The sequence below is a fragment of the Primulina eburnea genome, chromosome 4 (genome assembly GCF_022965805.1).
Source record: "Primulina eburnea isolate SZY01 chromosome 4, ASM2296580v1, whole genome shotgun sequence".
Classification (NCBI taxonomy): domain Eukaryota; kingdom Viridiplantae; phylum Streptophyta; class Magnoliopsida; order Lamiales; family Gesneriaceae; genus Primulina; species Primulina eburnea.
This window is the reverse complement of record NC_133104.1, coordinates 42,499,845-42,518,496: the sequence shown is the minus strand read 5'-3', so window position 1 is coordinate 42,518,496 and position 18,652 is coordinate 42,499,845. Positions and strand designations below refer to the sequence as shown.

The following is an 18,652-nucleotide window of genomic DNA, read 5'->3' as shown; positions in this document are numbered from 1 at the left end:
AATCAGATGCTTAAAGACATTTGCCTTAATATGAGAACATGGGGGGCTATTCTTCACAGATGCGTGTTTCATTTATCAATCAATATACAGATGAAACTAGCTAATTTTTCTGGTCATTGAATGTTGTGCTACCAACCCAAACTAAAAGAATTAGCCTAAGCCCTAAGGTTCAGCTTCTCACGTTAGCAAGGTATTTGCAGCTGGCACTGCACTTGATTTCACTAAACCTCCATCATACATCCGCTGGATTTCTTCCCGATACACCGTCAGTGACTTGTCAGGTATTGTAGGGGTTAACTCTACCACATCCCCCATTTTCAGCTTGGACATGGTTTCACTAACAGGCACGCGGTTTAGCCGCGGCCTCAGCTCTTCATTTATCGGGAATCCGTATGATGTCCATCTAGAAGTGCCTCGACCAGCTCGTTCCAATAGATCTCCCACTGATGAGTTTGCTGGGAATTCTTGGACAGACATCTGCAGATTCAACACAGCAATGCGAACATTTATATCAGAATTACAAGCTCAGAAAATAGCAATGAGGGGCATAAATATCGAGTTACAAACACGTTAGTAGGGATTTTTATTTCGGAAATCTTGAGTAGCAAGCTAACAAAACATTATTCAGGTAACTAAAGTAGTCAATAACAAACCTTGTCATTTTCAATCAATATGACAAAGACCGGTCCCCCAGAGCCGTATTGGGGTCTGCAAGAAAATGAGCAATTCTCGGAATGGGCAAAGAACGTGCAAGGTGGCTTCATGGAGTCAATGAAGCCAGCAGATGTCAATTTTTTTCTCATGGCCTCACACTGCCAAGTAACAACCCATCGCGCCCATTCAACCATCTGAACGATGTGAGACGAGTGTTTTGAATCACCTTCTTTGTACCTCCAGTGAGCAGCGAATCCACATTCAGCTTGCAGATGCATCTCTTTGGTTCGAATCTGAACTTCTAGGGGAACCATATCGTCACTCACCACTAATGTGTGAAGAGATTGATACCTGCACAATTACAGGGCTTCAGCCTTCAGTCAAGCTTCAATTATAATTGTTGCAGAAACTAAATATTATAATCATTGTATTTTGAATCTAGAATACCCGTTCAACTTTGGAGAAACAATATAGTCCTTGAATCTACCAGGAACTTCTTGCCATAGCTGGTGAACAACTCCTAAGGCTCTATAGCAATCTTCTTCAGTTTCAACAATCAATCTCAACCCATGAATATCATGGATCTCATTTATATTGAGATTCTTCCTACAAAAGATAAAATATATGAGGCAGTTAATTGATAGCATATTGTGTTTTCATTCATATTGATGAATCAGAGGACCATATGAAATCTAGACAACACAATTTAAATGCTAAAGTGAACGTCATCATAGAATTATCCACAAATTTTACACAACCTCTAATATCACAAAACAAATCTGTTATACAAAAATTCAAATTTCAAATAAAGGGACTGGTTAAAGTGAAGGGAGAGGAGAATACTTTAACATTTTGGAATGTATGCTATACAAGCTCTTATGCCTGCCTGATACCCAATGATAGGGAACAGCTTCAGCTGTCAGCGCTTGTTCTAATTTCTCCACAGAATAAGTAACCATTGCTTCGTCAAAGGCCTTCACAAGTTTGGATGACAATTCTTGGTACTTATCAGGATCGAGGTGTTCAAAGCAAAGATCTTCAAGCTGCTCTTTCCAAGTTGAAACCCCTAATCTATTTGCCAGAGGAACAAATATTTCCAATGTTTCCTTTGCAAATCTTTGTTGTTTGAGCAAAGGTAATGCACCCAAAGTAATCATGTTATGCAATCGATCAGCCAATTTTATAAGAACAGCTCTTGCATCGGTCATCCCAAGAAACATGGTATGCAATCGATCTGCCTCCGCAGTTTTACAGGCCGTGTTGTTTTCCCGCGCAAGCTTGCTCAAGTAACTGAGCTTAGACACCTGGAAGAACAATAACTAAATAAACTTCACAAGGCAATCGCTTCAGTCAAAGTCTTGGGAGGGAAAAGAAGGGGAAAGGCAGGAGAGAGCAGTAATGTAGCAAAACTAAAGCTCAAAATATTTAAAGGGCGAAATTCCGTTTTCATGAATACTCGACACATAAAAAAATGAATAACAAAAAGATTAAAAATACGAAGGGGGGTGACCACCCCTAGGCCGCCTGACTTCACCGCTGCCCTACATGCTTACAACAAAACAGTATTCAACGCATTCAAAACTTGTAATCACGGATCACCGAAAAGGAAGGGAACTCAACATCTTACACTTAAATACATAAACAAAGAATTAACCAGCAAGAACTGGGTAATTTAGAGAATAACTAGTACAAAGGGACAAAATATTTACAAAAAATTCAACTAACATGTCATCACAATTTAAACCTTGAACAAGTTGCACATTAACAAAATCCGACTTGTCATACGCTTAAAAACAATGCAGCAGATAAGAACTATATTCTATACAGTCTCTATGACTCACCCCCTTGACCAACTCAGCAACCTCAGTTCCACAAGTCCTGGAAATATGTTCATAAGTAACACAAGAATCGTCAACCGTATCATGCAAAAGTCCAGCAGTAACAACCGTGGGCGTAGCTCCAATACTTGCCAGCAGGACCGCAGTCTCCAAGCAATGCTGCAAATAAGGATGCCCACTTGCACGCATCTAAAAACACCACAACAAGATAAAGGAATTGAGTCCAATCTTATCACAACTCTGTTGAAATAAGAAAGAAAAAGAATCCGTTCGAACAATTTCAAATACCTGGCCTCTATGCGCCTTTTCAGCTTCACGAAAAGCCTTAACAACGTTATCATCACGAAAGATAAATTGCTTCGATTGGGCTTCAAAAAGCATGTCTTTAGCATATGGAGGTAATTCCAACTCCGTGAAATTATTATCATCCATGGCGAAAGTTAGCTCCTCCGCTACAACATTCGACGGAGATGGGTCGATGTCTGTCATATTTAAAGTCAAAGTCGAGGAACCATGCTCCACACACGAACCCAGAGCATGCCTCATGAACCCATTAAACAATCCCCCACTCAGCGGCTTCGAATCGCCGCTATTCCTCGAGGGCGGGCTTCGCGAACCAGATAATACTGAACTGTTGGGACCCTGGAGTACAGAGATCGGGCTCTGTCGGCCATGATCTCTCTTGACGGACGAGCTTAAAGAAGAGTATCGCGAAGAGGACCCCAATTCCTCAGTTATGTCGTGCCACAGCGATCCCAACTCCTCGGATCCACTCGAATACGCCGGCTTCACGGACGGCGATGAAAACAAGCACGAGAGCCCGCCAACTATATGTTTCTGCGAAGGCGAAGCCGATGCCGACGAAGTTGAACGGCCATTGATGTCTACATCATACGATGCATGGGAGTTGATTTGACACACACTGCTCGATGGACTGGCGTAAAGAGCTATTGTCGGAATCGGCATAATCTGATCCCTAATTTCACCACTATTACAACCAAGTAATATCCCAAACTTCTAAATTGTGAACGATCTTATATATATACACACACAAACACAACAATCAGAAACGTAAATGCAAAAAAGAGCAAAATTTCTGATGGATTGTCGCAGAGTAAAAACAGCGAATCAAGATAAATATCCACAAAACGATTTGGGAACTGGTCAAGAAAATGAAGGCGTGATCGGGATTTCCATGATGAAATGTGAGATTCGGAAGAAAAATGATCAGAGAGATTCGATTCAGGGAGTGTCTTCTTCTTGTACGCTTCAATTTTCTTTCTCCGGCATACGACTTTCTTGCAGTCCTTCCAGAAATGTATTTAAGGACAATGAACCTGGGCAGGATTTAATTACTTCACTTTTATTGGACTCGATCACAATAATTTTGTATATTAAAAAAAAAACATTATAAAATTTCGTAAAGGATAATAACGATATCTTTTTAGTAAATAATAATATATATAGTGTGTTTGGTGTTGAATATCTTCTGTATTATCTATATTATTATTATATTATATTATATTATTATTATATTATATTATTAAGTGATGTTTTTAGAATAATTATATTAAAACACATCAAAATATTTAATTTTATAATTATTTTTTTTATTATATCCAAAACTTTTTCAAGTCACTCGTACATTAAAAAAATTTAAACAAAATTTTCTTTTTAAATCAAACAACTTTTATAAATGAAAAAAAATTTCATTTTAATTTTTTAGTATTATTTGATTAAATTAAAGATAATAATAACACATGAACATCTTTTATTAGATATCACCATTATTATTAATTAATGTTGTTGTCCATCATTCATAATTAATTAATAAATAATAAATATAATTTTTTTAACATATTCATTGATATTTTCTTTTGTTTTAACTACTTCACTTACTCTATACAATATCAATAAATTTTCCGTAAAACAATCTCATTGATTTATTTTTACGCTCCAGTTCAATCTGATTATATTTAAAATAAAAAAAATTATATTTTCGAAATAATAAATAATATTTTTTTACGAAACGAACGAAGTTGGAGATCTATATCATAAGATTAAAACACGGTCTCATGTGATTTTTGCAATACTATCACTCTTAAATTACGTGACAAATCGATCCGCGTTAAATAAAAATAGGTTGTTGGATAATTAAATTAAATTATTATAAACACACGTTATCTAAGGAGATTCAATGAAATAACTTTTTTTATTTTCATGATATCTAACTATATATGTGTATGTTAATTGTTATTATAAAATGACATAAAAAATAATAAATTTCCAATATATTATATATTATTATAAAAAAAGACATAGGACACTCGGCTAGAGACGGACATACTTGAGTTGCGTGCAATGTGGTCAACACGACGCTGTACACTTGTTTCCTTCTAGTACATTTTACTATGAAGTAGATCTTCTTTCTAGGATATATATATATATATATATATATATATATATATATATATATATAAATGTATGTATGTTTGATGTGATCCAAAAAATAATTCCCATTAATTATTCCCTCCACCGAGACAAAAGAATATCTTCATCTGATGAATTTCGATTGTTGCATGATGGGATGATGTATATATCTGCCTAAAAAATCCAAATGAATTTGTAATTAGTATCGATCGACAATCTAATTCTAACACCACCCACCACGAAATGATAGAAATGAACAAGTTGTCGCAAAAAATATATCCACACATGCACAAATGAATGAACATGAGATACGTTGATGTGCGAAATGCAAGCGCAAACACGTGTTCGCATGCGGACATCAAATTGGATAAGGTAAGGGTCGCACAAGCTACTTTCTACATCCTTCGCCTGTCTACATATGTCCGATGAATCTAAATTTTAATTGAACAGATACACAATTAGATACTTAACAAGATTATAAATATATTTTACATCATTTTTCATTTCATCTTTCGAACTCTAACAGTGTCGGGCTCTAGAGCGAAGATCATATTTGAAGCGTGTAAAATATAACAAGAGCGAAACCTCGGTGTAGCCCAATAATGTTTTTGGGTACTGAGATTGACTGACCTCGCCATATTACATCAAGTCCTCAGTGTTTATTTAGATAATCAAATTATTTAACACGATCATATTAGAGGTAACTAGAGAGAATAAAGCTTGGGTGGAAGCCTCGGCTCCCCCACAACCACGAGTGGGATCTTTCTCGGAGTGGAAAGTCCGAAAATCTCTTCCATGTTCAAATCTTCGGGCTGCATTTTGTCTGGCAGTCTCCAATTAAACCCATGCAAGAGGTTGGCCAAGCTGTTTTGGATCACCTTGAGGCCCAAACTGTAGCCCGGACACATCCTCCGCCCCGATCCGAACGGCAGAAGCTCAAAATCATGACCCTTCACATCGATACTCTTTCCAATGAACCTATCGGGACAAAATTCAGTTGGGTTTTCCCATAGTGACGGGTCCCTTCCTATGGTCCACACATTCACTAGCACTTGGGTCCCCTTTGCTACGTCATATCCGGCCACCTGCACATGCATACATATATATTAATTTCTAAAAAATGGACAAATATTTTTAAAAATATAACATTTGAGAAAAGTATAGCATCAAATATTACCTTACAATCTTCACGTGCGAGCCTTGGAACCAACATTGGTGCCACGGGATGTAGCCGCATAGTTTCCTTGACAATAGCGTCTATGTAGGGGAGTCGAGGTATGTCCGCCTCTTGCACCCACCGGTTTTGGCCTATGACACGATCAAGTTCTTCCGTTGCCTTGCCGAAAATCTCGGGCTTCTTCAAGAGCTCCGAGATGGCCCACTCCACCGTCACCGCCGAACTTTCCGTTCCACCGGCAAGCAAGTCCTAAACATCAATCAATTTGGATCCATGTTTTCAACGCAACGAATAGACAAATTATTGTTGTATAAAGTTCTAATTTCTTCATTACGTTGGAGTAATGGAGCCAAAACATGTTTTCATTCCATACCTGAGTAAAAGCTTTGACACCGTGCCTCTCCAGCTTGACCTCCAAAGTTGGGTCCTCCGACAGATCCAACAATACATCCACCATATCTTTACTCCCATCATTCTCTATGCCTTTCCTCCTCCGCGCGGTGTGTTCGTCTAGAACATGCTCCAGGAACCTGTCGAATTTCTTGCTCACGATCTTCATCCTCTTCACGTATCCCTGTAGATCCATAAAACCCACGTACGGAATCAAATCTCCGATGTTGATCACCCCGTTCAAGAAGAAAAGCTCGTCCAGCATTCTCTTGAACTCGTCCGGCGACACGATGGAGTCTTTCGATTCATCGGTGTATCTCTTGCCCAGAACCATCCTGCTGATCACGTTTAAGCTCACTGTAGAGAGGTGATCTTTCAAGTACAACGGTTTTCGCGCGGATTCGGAAAGACCTCGGAGGAAGGAACTCATCTCCTCGTTGCGAATATACTCGTACGATTCGAGTCTTTTCGCGCTGAAAAGCTCCATCAAACACATCTTTCGGGCCTGGCGCCAGTACGGGCCGTAGGGGGACCAAGTGATGTCGGAGTAATTGTAGGTTGTGTACTTCCCAGCTGCGGTTTTCGGACGACAGGCGAAGTTCACATCCATTGTCTTAAGGAAGGTCTTGGCCAGTTCGACGGAGGAGCCCACCACCACCGGCTGAGACCCGAAACGGAGGTGCATCAAGGGTCCGTATTTTTGGGAAAGTTGGTGCAGTGATTGGTGGGGGAGTGAGCCTATGAGGTTAAGGTTCCCGATAACGGGCCATGGCTTCGGGCCTGGCGGCAGTTTAAGCTTTCTCCGATGTATGACTCTTCCGAAGAGAATTAGTGAAAAGGCGACGAGACAAACGGCGGCCAAAATTGAGAGATCCATTTGAGAGAAGAGTCCAAGAGATGGAAAATGGAGTGAATATATACTATTACATGGAATTCAAAGACAGGTAATTTATAGATAAAGCCAATGCTTCTGGTTGTGTAGAGGAATTATACACAATTTCAAATTAAAAAATAATATTCAATCATTAAATAATAAATTACTTTATTAATATTGAGATCTCCATATTATTGCTTTTTATCATAAAAATATAGTGGGTGACACATTTACGAAATAACCATGGAACTTGACTTGTGACAGTGGACTTGTTTGGGGGTTCAGTTTCTCGGAAATTTTGTTAATGTTTCCTAACTTTTTCCTTGTATTTTGCAAGCCTGAGATATAAAAATATTTTAAAACAGTCTTTTTCTTTATTACAAAACACAAATTGACTCAGACTAATCGAGATATTATTGTCGTGAAGCACGTTCTCTCATTTTTTAACAATGTTTTTTCCTTCATATCTTTTTCCAGTTTTCCTCGCGCAGCACATACACTTAATAAAAAAATATTTAAGTCCAAGTTTGCTATATAATTAGGCATTTGGTAAATACAACAAATTCTTTAAATTCTAATGATTTTCAGTTAAGAGATGACCCCTTGCTCATCTTCCACGGCTCGCATCGAAAGAAGGTGTTATCTTTGGTCAAATTTGGACTAAATTTACATTAATTTTGGTGATCAGTGGAAAAACAAAAGATCTTTTATATATTTGGTTTCGTTTTTTTTATAACTTAGGTGTGAATAAGGAAGGATTCAATGGGAATTTCTTCTTCCTTTTCATTGAGTGGGAAGATGATTCTGCTGTCTCGATTTCGATCATTATTTCATGCCACTTTCTTAGAAATCTTCGGGTGCAATTATATTATATTTTTTTATGCAAATTAAATGTAGCAAAACGATACAAAATTACCTCTAAATTTCTCAGCGTTTTCCCTATTTAAGAGTAATGACAATATCATAAAGAAAAAGTCATAAAATGGTTAATTTTTTTCTCCCGTAAGTTTGCATCGCAATTTTGTTTATCTATGTTGTCAAACTTTAGTTTTAGTCAAATATCTTCGTTATTTTGTTTTGTTTTTTCAATTTTACTCTTTTTTTATGTGACGCTGATGATGTTTGTGTAGTGACATATCAACACTACTGATAAAAAAAAGACAAAATATTAAAAAAAATGGAAAATACATTACAAGTATTAATATTCGATAACACAGAAAATCAAAATCTCAAAATGACGTATCATTAGAGATATTTTTATAAAAGACCTATAGGTTCCATCTATGAATTTATTAATCAGATTGTTTTTTGATGACCGCTCGTGGATTTTATATTTATATTTATATTTCAAGCCATAACTATAATCTAAATACATTATTTGTTTTTATTTTCTTATTCGAGCGAGTAAAAAAACTGCATAGAAAAACATAATGAAGGACTAATTAAAAAAAAAATATCGAGTATTTTGAACAAACTGATACTGATTTTATTTGGCACAAATAATATGTATGTATAATCATAATTATATATTTTGTAATAGTAATTTCTAAAATATATCCCTGATTTATTTCCGAATAGTGTTAGATATAGCCGTAGAGATAAAGCGTGTTTTAGACATTGCACTTTTATTTATTTCCGTTTACATACTATTGTTAGGACTTAGGATGGTTGATTGAGACACGATTTTCAATCGATATGATTCATGAAAAATATAATATTTTGACAAAAAAAATTATTTTTAATTTTAAATACGTTTTCAGTTGACCAATATCACGACAAAAAATCAATGAAACTGTATCACAAGAGACATGATTTTTTACAAATAGAATTCATTTATTTTAATGATTATATTATATTTGAATTTACCATTAACTTTTATAATAGTGTCTACCTATTGTATCATATTGCTACTATGGTGACGTCACAACGTTGACGACACAATTGATCATCAATCACAATAATTTTACGATTGAAATAGTTTTCCTTGGACTGATGATTATAAATATTGAGTGGAAAAGAAGAAGAAGACGACGAAGAAGAAACAGTTATAAATGGTGGCTCTCAAAGTTATTTTGTCGGAGAAATGGATAAGAGTTGGTAATTTTTTACGATGGATAATTAATTATTATATAATGCCACTAGTTTCATGAGCTATAATATATTAATATTTACATGAAATTTGAAATTATGAGAAGATATTATTAATATTATTATGTTAAAACAAAAATCAATAGAAGACGGTCTCACGAGACAATTTTACGAGATAAATATTTTATTTGGGTCACGCGTGCAAAAAATATAGACAGAATTGACACCTCTCATGAATAAAAATATGTTAGATACTCTCACAAAGATATGTTATCATGAAAAAATATAGATTAGAGTTTTAAAATAAAAATAAAATCAAATATAAATCCAATCAAAATAAACTTTGGGTTCTTTAATGTAGTGTTGGTTTGATGATTTCTTATCATGTCAGACCACTTTAAAAATGCAATATAAATATGAATAAACACGAAGCGTGGGAACTGATGGAAAACCAAAGAAATGATTATTATTTATTATTATTTTGGTCATAAAGTATGTCTCCAGTCTCCACTAAGGCCATATCCACTCTCCAATGCTGGTCCAAATTTGGTGCAATAATATTCAATTTTTTTTCAAAAAAAAATTATTTTACTTATTTTTAATTATTATAAATAGTTTGATTTGGTGAAAAACAATCTACTTCAATTACAGATATAATATATATTGAAGTTTAATTTATAATAATTTTAAAAATATTTAATTTTTTTAAATATATGTCTAATTATTTAAACATTAATTAGCGTATCAACTCATATCATATGTATTTTAACAAATATATAATAATTAAAATAAAGTTTTAAATGTAATTATAATTACATTTATGGATAAAAATATTATTAATTATATCATATAAACATTAATCATAATTATGTTGCTGAATTTATAAATAAATATGAAATAATGTAAGTAAAGAAATTTAAAAATATTTCTATAATATTAATTTTGGTGTGATATTTGAAGTAAATTAGTTGGAATTGAATGTTGTATTTGATACAAAAATTGCATGATTTTATCGCAATTTCTACGCTAAAATAAAATTTCAAGTTAGAGACTAGATTAACTTCCTCACTCTACCACATAATTGTCACATAAAAAAAGAGTCATTCATCTATCTACGCCTAAAATCTTAAGAGTAGGTCTCTTGTGAGACGGTCTCGCGAATCTTTATATGAGAGACGAGTCAACCCTACATATATTCACAATAAAAAATAATACTATTAGAATAAAAAGTAATAATTTTTCATGTATGACTCAAATAAGATATATGTCTCACAAAATACGACCTATGAGACTGTCTCATACAAGTTTTTGCCAAATCTTAAACGAATTTTTTATGAACTCCACTTTTAATTTAAACTAGTACAACGACGCACGCGTTGCGTGCTTGTACGATATGTTTTTATAATTTATTTGATTTATATTTAAATGAGGATCAAAATATATTTATAAGAAATAATGAGTGACTACATTATAATTTTGATATATGAACTAAAAAATAAATTAAAAAAGAATAAAAAAGACCCAAGCAAAAATTGAATCTACAACCTCATGATTAAGAAACATAGGCTTTATCCACTAAACTACATGTGACTTGCTTTTACTTTTTAACACTTTATTAATATATAATTAGTAATGTAGAGAGTGAGGGTGAAGGGTGTTTTAGATATTTTAAAAAACAGACCAAGGAAGTTACTCTAACCTACTCAGCCTTAATAAATAGTAAGAGATACACAAACCCATCCACGGTGGGCGTATAAATTCCTAATCAAATAGTTCGGCCTTCCGTTCATAAAGAAAGACCAGCCCAATATGAAGAGAAGAAAGCCCGAAAATTATAAATTGTCTAAAATAGAACAAGTCCATTTGTATTGTTTCTCCACTACTTTTTTTTTTCTTTCAGATTCCTCAATTAATAAAGTATAAAGTAGATATATTTATTTTCAAGAGATGGATCGACTCAATCAATAATTTAAGTAAAAAAATAATCTTTTTAGCATAAACTTTTTCATTGATCTGATTGAAACTCCATCTCATAAGATTAATCTATAACACTGTCTCACGATCGTCAATAAGCGCGAAAATGGTTGAAGCAGAACTTTCTATGTAATCCAAATGCACTATATTACTTCTTTCCTATTATTATATACTAGTATTTAACCCGTGCGATGCACGGGATGATATTATTAAAAATTAATGAAAAATGAATAGATATTTAAATTTTAAAAAAAGTAATACAATTATAAAAAATTAAAAAAACTATTTTTTCACTAATTTTAAAAAGTTTCTTACATACAACGCATGTCGATTAATTTTTTTGGATAATAATCACTATCATATATCAAATTTTTAGATCGTGTTAGCCTAAGGCAATAACATGATGTTTATCGTGTTTAGTTTATTGATGTCGGCCATCAACCTTAATACATATTTAATTATTTACTTTTCGAGAAGTTATATATTATTATTTTTTAACATGTGATAAGCAAATATTTTTAAATCACATTCATTAAAATTAATAAAATATACTTTTTTAAAAATTCAGTAATTTCGTGTAAATCCACATTCACAAACAATTTTGTGACATGACACGTGTTTGACACATTTGAATGATAACAATAATTTTTTCATCAATATCTTTATCCAAATAGGTTGTGATTTAATTTACAAAATCTCTTCGTAATATACACAACAGCCTATTATTTCGAAAGAAAAATGAAACATTTGATCATAAGTAGATTATGTATAAATCATAAAAGTTATTTTATTAACATTTACTATGTGTATTCCAAAATAATGTCAACAAATTTTAAAAGGTGTCTTCTAATAAGATGTTTGCTTTCTTTAGAATTGGTCCAATCATTTCCATTACGGGACATTATGCTATCATGTATCCGTGAACTTTGTAATATAAAAAAAAATTATCACATTAGTAACAAATAATAATTAAAATTTTGTATAAATAGAAGAATAATATTTTTTATTTCTTGATCATGAAACATATATTTCAAACTTAATGTCTCGTTGTTTCCATATGTAGGTATTTCATAATAACGAACAAATCTAAATTTAAACGAACATTACATCTTAAAAAGATTCAACTCATATATGCTGCTGAAAAGAAGAGCCATTTCAGAATTCAATTTTGGAATAAATAAATTTAATAAGAAAAATTTTAATAAAATTGGTTTCTAATATAATATGCAATATTGCATTTTTTATAATTTAAAATTCAAATAAGACATCTCAAGGGACAAAAAGTATACATTGGATGCTTTTGACAGAATTACAACATACATTAACTCTTTAAAATTATGGAAATCCCGAATTGCATGCATTGAGTGTCAAACATTTCTGATTATTGAGGATAATATCAAAAGTAATTTAATGTCTATTTGAAATTCTTTTGAATCTATCTCTTTTAATTTTCTTGTGCTATCTTATTTGAATTTTTAAGAAGACAAATCAAGATATACAATATACATATGATTTTGGAAGAAAACTACAATGCAATAATTCTTTAAAATTAAGGTAATTTCGAAATAATATGTATTTGGGATAAAAAATTTATGATTATTAAATAGTACATTAATGTCCATTAGAATACTTTGTTGTAATGATAATTTTTAACACTCAACCAATTTTTGTTTTAGAAAATTTAAATAAACTAATTAAATATAGTATTTCTTTTTTAGTAAGTATTTTGAGAAATAAATTACTTAAAATAGCAAAATTTATTTTTGGATGATTTACTTCATGACTGATACTGAACATTGCATTCATTTATATTTTAAATTTATTTATATAGTTTTTACTTAAATTGATTGATATAACTAATGCAAAATTTTTTAATACAGTTTAATTTTTCAATATAGTTTAGTTTTAATTTGAGTAAAAAAATATTTAATACAAAAATTAATTAAATTTAAAATTGAATTAAATGAATTGATATAATCAATGCAAACAATAATTGAAGTGATCATTTATTGCAGTACACATATTTCAATATTGATGATAAATCTTTCCTTTATAGAAATGACATTTTGGCGGGAAATTACTATTTTTGGCAAAAACTCTGCTTTTATATATATATAGATTATAATATTAAACTATTAGGGAAATTATGTTTAATAATTTTAATGAAGAGTGAGTCTCATGTGAGACCGTCTCACGGGTCATAATCCGTGAGACGGGTCAACCCAACCCATATTCACAATAAAAAGTAATACTCTTAGCATAAAAAGTAATACTTTTTCATGGGTGACCCAAATAAGAGATCCGTCTCACAAATATGACCCGTGAGACCGTCTCACACAAATTTTCGCCTTTAATGAATGTTTAAATATATCTCATCATTCTTTCAATATGTTTAATTATTAAAGTGAAAAAGCAAATCGTCCCCTAAATTTCTTACGTTTTTCTTCACGCTATCTAATTATCCTAACCACTCTCCATTACGATAGCATAGAAGCAAAATATACATTGAATTCAAATTTACAAAAAATAAATTTTAAATTCAAATAATATTTATATTCTAAACACTTGCTCCATGCACTAGTTATATATTAAATTAGACAAAAACTTGTGTGAGACGGTCTCACGGGTTATATTTGTGAGACAGATCTTTTATTTGGGTCATCCATGAAAAAGTATTAATTTTATGCTAAGAATATTACTTTTTATTGTGAATATGAGTAAGGTTGATCCGTCTCACAGATTAAGATCCGTGAGACGGTCTCACATGAGACATGCTCATTAAATTACTCATATTAAAGGTTATAATAATTAACATTTGGCAAAAACTTGCGTGAGACAGTCTCACACATCGTATTTGTGAGACGGACTCTTATTTGGATCACCCATGCAAAAGTATTATTTTTTATACTAAGAATATTATTTTTTATTGTGAATATAGTTAGGGTTGACCCGTCTCATAGATTATGATCCGTGAGACGGTCTCACATAAGACTCACTCTTAACATTTTGTAGATACTTTAACCGATCATCGTCTCACCCACCGTACACAATAAGAGGAGTGCAATCTCATCGTCTCACCCACCGTACACAATAAGAGGAGTTTAAGTTTTTCTCGGACCCAAACATGTACCGATAAATGGCCTCGAATCGGCCTTGTTCGGATGAACACTTGCCAGACCCTAAATCCGTGGATGAAATTGGCATCCATAGTGGACGGTGTCCGAAGCAAGCCATGTAGTAAATTTGTTTTACATCCATGCATAAAATATATACATTTTTTTAATGATTAGATGTTTATAATTAATTTGATTAAATGGAAAAAAAAATTGGAACATGTTCTCGGAAATTACAAAAAAACGATATTATAACAGAAAATAATAATAATAATAATAAAAGATTTAGTTAGGGGTCCCAACACGAGGGTACATGACTTGCCAGCTTGGCAGATAAGGAATATGTATATTTTATTTCTTTAAATCGAAAATCATTACTTCCTTGGTTCACAAATCGCATAAACAAATAAAAAAATGGCTTTCACGACAACGTACTCCAAACCACTTGCGTCTCTTTGTTAAGCATTATTCTTAGCCAGCAAGGTCGATTCTTTAATTACGAGTTTCAGAAGAAAAATAAATAAAAATAAAAAATATTTTTGTTCCATTAATCTCTGCCTAAAAATAGGATAGAATAACATAACATTTATCAAAATCTCAAAACGAGGAGTTAAATCATAACCATTAATGTTCGTTATTTTGACGGGTCGGAAAACACGATTCACTTACTTTATGTGATGAGTCGACGGATTTAGCCATTTTAACATGTATACTTATGACATGATATCTTGTATATAAAATACGGCCACCATTTTCGTGGAGGAATATGCCCAAGGAATCGCTACGAGTGTTTACAATCACATAGAATTATTCCTTTTTCATTTTACAAATTAAATGGATAGATAAGCTCGAAAAAAGCTACGATTCCTACTTTATTTTGCTGTTTTTCACTACCGATACCATCAGTAACTTTTGATTAAATTAAATAAATTTTTGAATCCTTGTTTATTTATCTATTAGTATCAATTTTTTTTAGAAATTTAGTTTCATTAAGCTCATTATATTAACCACACCACGTGCATTAGGGACTATTTGGTAGCAAGAGGGAAAAGATAAGGAATTATTTGGCAAAAACAAAATAAAAGACAAAGAGCATTATTGTTGACATGGTTATTACGAATTACGCAAAATATCTTCATATCATCTTGCTAATATGTTTATCTATTATATAGCTTGCATTTATATTGATAAAACACAAAAATTCATGTGATACGATTTTACGAGTCAATTCTGTAAGATATAATGAAAAAATTATATTATTTTTTATACTAAAAATATTAATTTTTATTGTAAAAATATAAACATAATTGATTTATTTTACGAATAAAAATTAATGAGACCGTCGTCTTCCTAGAATGTATCAATATTGAAATGGGAATGGAACCCCTCAATCATAGCCATCGCTTGACCCATACACCCAGTTGCCACTCAATCATGGGCACCCATTCTGACCATATATTCCTTGCATTTCAACTATCTAGAAGCTTCTAGCCACCCTCCGCAGTCAATATTTTTCAGGTTTTTTTTTTTTTTTTGTCTTTTATATTTCACAATTAACAAATGAAATCCAGTTAGCAAAAACTTGCCCTTCTCTTGGCACTTTTTCTCAGCTCGTTTGAAGTTCAGCTGGTTCGAACGCAGAGGAAAGGCAACAGCTTAAATATATATTTATACATGTTACATGTGATTTATGAAACATTTTTAAATTACATCGAATATAGTAGTTTCTTGGTTGAATATATGATATATCTGAAATAAAATTTTCATCCCGAACTTGAACTCCACGTATTTTTATTTTGTTAATTGTCTCACATCGGTTGGATAAATAACCTTCGATATACATGGGATTAGACAATCCTCCCCCCTTGAGCTAGCTTTTGGGGTTGCGTTAGATCCAAGTTCCAATCTTAACATAGTATCAGAGCCCGGATTTCACCGTTATGTGTTGAACTGTCTATAATTAGACAACCCGTTCTGCCCATAATTGGGTCATTTGTAAACTTCACGCTCCAGATGTTCATTCCTGAGCATGAGAGGGGTGTGTTAATTGTTCCACATCGGTTGGATAAATAACATTTGAGTGGTATATATGGGATTGGACAATCATCCACCCTTGAGTTAGCTTTTGGGGTTGAGTTAGGTCCAAGTTCCAATCTTAACATATTTTGAATTCAACTAAACCGATATCTGAAAATATAGAGCGATTCACGGTAAATTTTTTTGTACAATTGTCGGTTATTTGCAACAAGGTGCAATAAGCAGGAGTTGTTAATCATTCTTACAATAAGAGCGACACTATGTTTACACTTGCTGATACAATCATCAAAATCAAGCACTGATTTCCTTTGCACAATCTTTATTTTTACAATTTATCATTAGAATTGTGCTTGTTTTTCAAGTTTTTCCCACCTAATACAGTAAAATCACAAAAATATCACCAGCAGCCAAGATGAAACCATCTTCGAATTTACTAACTTGGCCCAAACCCCTCATTCGCAGCCTTCTTCCACTCCGCAGTAAACAGAGGCATCCACCAGGGTCAAACTCGGCATACAGCTCCCAGACCGAGCCAACATGGTTCCCTCTAACAGTTCTGCTCCGTTCCTTGTCGGGCTACACGGCATCGATCTCAGAGATTTCGGGCTATCCAAACTCTTCCTCAGAATCTGACTCATGGCCCGGATCAAACGCACAGTCGGGTCCTCGGGAGGACCTGATGCTCGAAACTTGTTGCAGAAGCTGAAGTGCCGGGCTATGGCCTCGTCCGGGCTTATCAACTTTGGGCAACGCAAGATTTCATCTTTCACAGCTTCTGCACATAGCCCGCAAATCCATTTTCCACCGTATCTGATTCAGGAAAGTTAAACTAAATCAATCATTTGAATCAAGACTATCAGATATTCAGATATATATATCGATTCGGTTGATCCTAGAAATTTTTCTTCATGGAAAAGGTGGAGGTGATCTTGAGCTTGACCAAGTTCGAGATATTAGCTGTTTGATCTTGAACAGAATGAACTTTTTCTCAAATCCACCAAGGAAAATTTATGATACAACCAACCAAATTATTCTAGCCATTCTCCAAATTTAAAAAATACACAATCAAGAAAGAAAGTCGATTCATTACCTTTCACGAATTTTTTCAATATACGAAAGGGTGCATTCCTCCGTCAGCCCGCAACAGTCGCATTTGACGAAATCCAGCTCGATTTGGGTCGAAGGATTTGTGCTCCCGGTCCCTTCAAGACCGGGAGCTATCACCATTGAATCACCGATCAAACCTGTTGACATCACTGAAAAAATATCGAAAAAACAATAAATCAGCACCAAAATGAAGAACCTGCAAATGGGGTTTCCAGAAATCAGAGCTTTTACCCCACAAAATCAACAGATGAAGAAGATCAAGTCAGATGCTTGTACACAGACTTACGATGTCTCAATACCTAAATTCTGCCGATTTCTACAAAAAAAAAGCTTGATTATATATTTCACAAAAATCCTAACTTTCCTTGTCCCACTCGCCTTCTCCCTCCACCTTGGCATCCTCAGGGATGAAGAACATGTACATGAAAGACATTTCAGAAAACCCAAAAAAAAAAAACAACAAAATTGGCCAAAAACAAAACCCTTTCGTCTCTCGCCCCTGTTTGATTTCCTACTTCTTGTTACCGCTAACACGGAACAGGTGGAACAAGATACGAAGATAATATCAAATCAAGAAACAGGATTTATAAAATAGAAAAGATTGGTTCTTGGGTTCTATCTCGTCCACAAAATGAACCCGTTTAGCATTTTCATCGTAGAAAAAAAGAATAAGACAGGAGGGATACAAGTGCGATGAGTGTGTACGCGCGCGCGCCATATATTATATATATTCATAGCATGTATATATATTTGTGCGTGTGAGAGAGATTAAAGGAAGAACAAACTTCGCTATATATTTTTTTATTGCGAGGAAAGGAAGGTTCAATGATTGGCGGCCTTCGCCATGGAACACGCTTCATCTACGTGTTTTGCTTCATTATTATTATTATTATTGGAGCCCAACCAAATGCTTTGTTTGGTTTCTTCTTGGAAACTTTTGTTGAATTATTGACATCCTCAGGCTTCATGT

At 33.3% G+C, this 18,652-nt stretch overlaps 3 protein-coding genes across 5 annotated transcripts; all 3 read right to left on the bottom strand.

Moving 5' to 3' along the window:
• Positions 1–7: 7 nt before the first annotated feature.
• On the bottom strand, positions 8–3,853 carry LOC140829186 (probable GTP diphosphokinase RSH2, chloroplastic). Its single transcript, XM_073192214.1, has 6 exons — positions 2,781–3,853; positions 2,496–2,681; positions 1,498–1,958; positions 1,102–1,260; positions 654–1,005; positions 8–477 (listed from the first exon to the last, which is right to left on the bottom strand). Exons 1-6 carry the CDS (start codon positions 3,456–3,458, stop codon positions 178–180), a joined length of 2,136 nt encoding a protein of 711 aa, XP_073048315.1. The 5' UTR covers positions 3,459–3,853; the 3' UTR covers positions 8–177.
• A 1,501-nt stretch (positions 3,854–5,354) lies between these two features.
• Positions 5,355–7,419, bottom strand: LOC140829185 (trimethyltridecatetraene synthase-like). Its single transcript, XM_073192213.1, has 3 exons — positions 6,473–7,419; positions 6,100–6,348; positions 5,355–6,007 (listed from the first exon to the last, which is right to left on the bottom strand). The coding sequence occupies exons 1-3, from the start codon at positions 7,364–7,366 to the stop codon at positions 5,627–5,629; spliced, it is 1,524 nt and encodes a 507-aa protein (XP_073048314.1). The 5' UTR covers positions 7,367–7,419; the 3' UTR covers positions 5,355–5,626.
• A 9,354-nt stretch (positions 7,420–16,773) lies between these two features.
• On the bottom strand, positions 16,774–18,538 carry LOC140829184 (uncharacterized). 3 transcript variants are annotated; one of them, XM_073192209.1, is made up of 3 exons: positions 17,982–18,538; positions 17,666–17,831; positions 16,774–17,385 (listed from the first exon to the last, which is right to left on the bottom strand). In XM_073192209.1, exons 1-3 carry the CDS (start codon positions 18,079–18,081, stop codon positions 17,028–17,030), a joined length of 624 nt encoding a protein of 207 aa, XP_073048310.1. In that variant the 5' UTR covers positions 18,082–18,538; the 3' UTR covers positions 16,774–17,027. The 3 variants fall into 3 exon arrangements, with proteins under 3 accessions (XP_073048310.1, XP_073048312.1, XP_073048311.1); XM_073192211.1 differs by having other exon boundaries at positions 17,914–18,533; XM_073192210.1 differs by having other exon boundaries at positions 17,969–18,531.
• Positions 18,539–18,652: the final 114 nt, after the last annotated feature.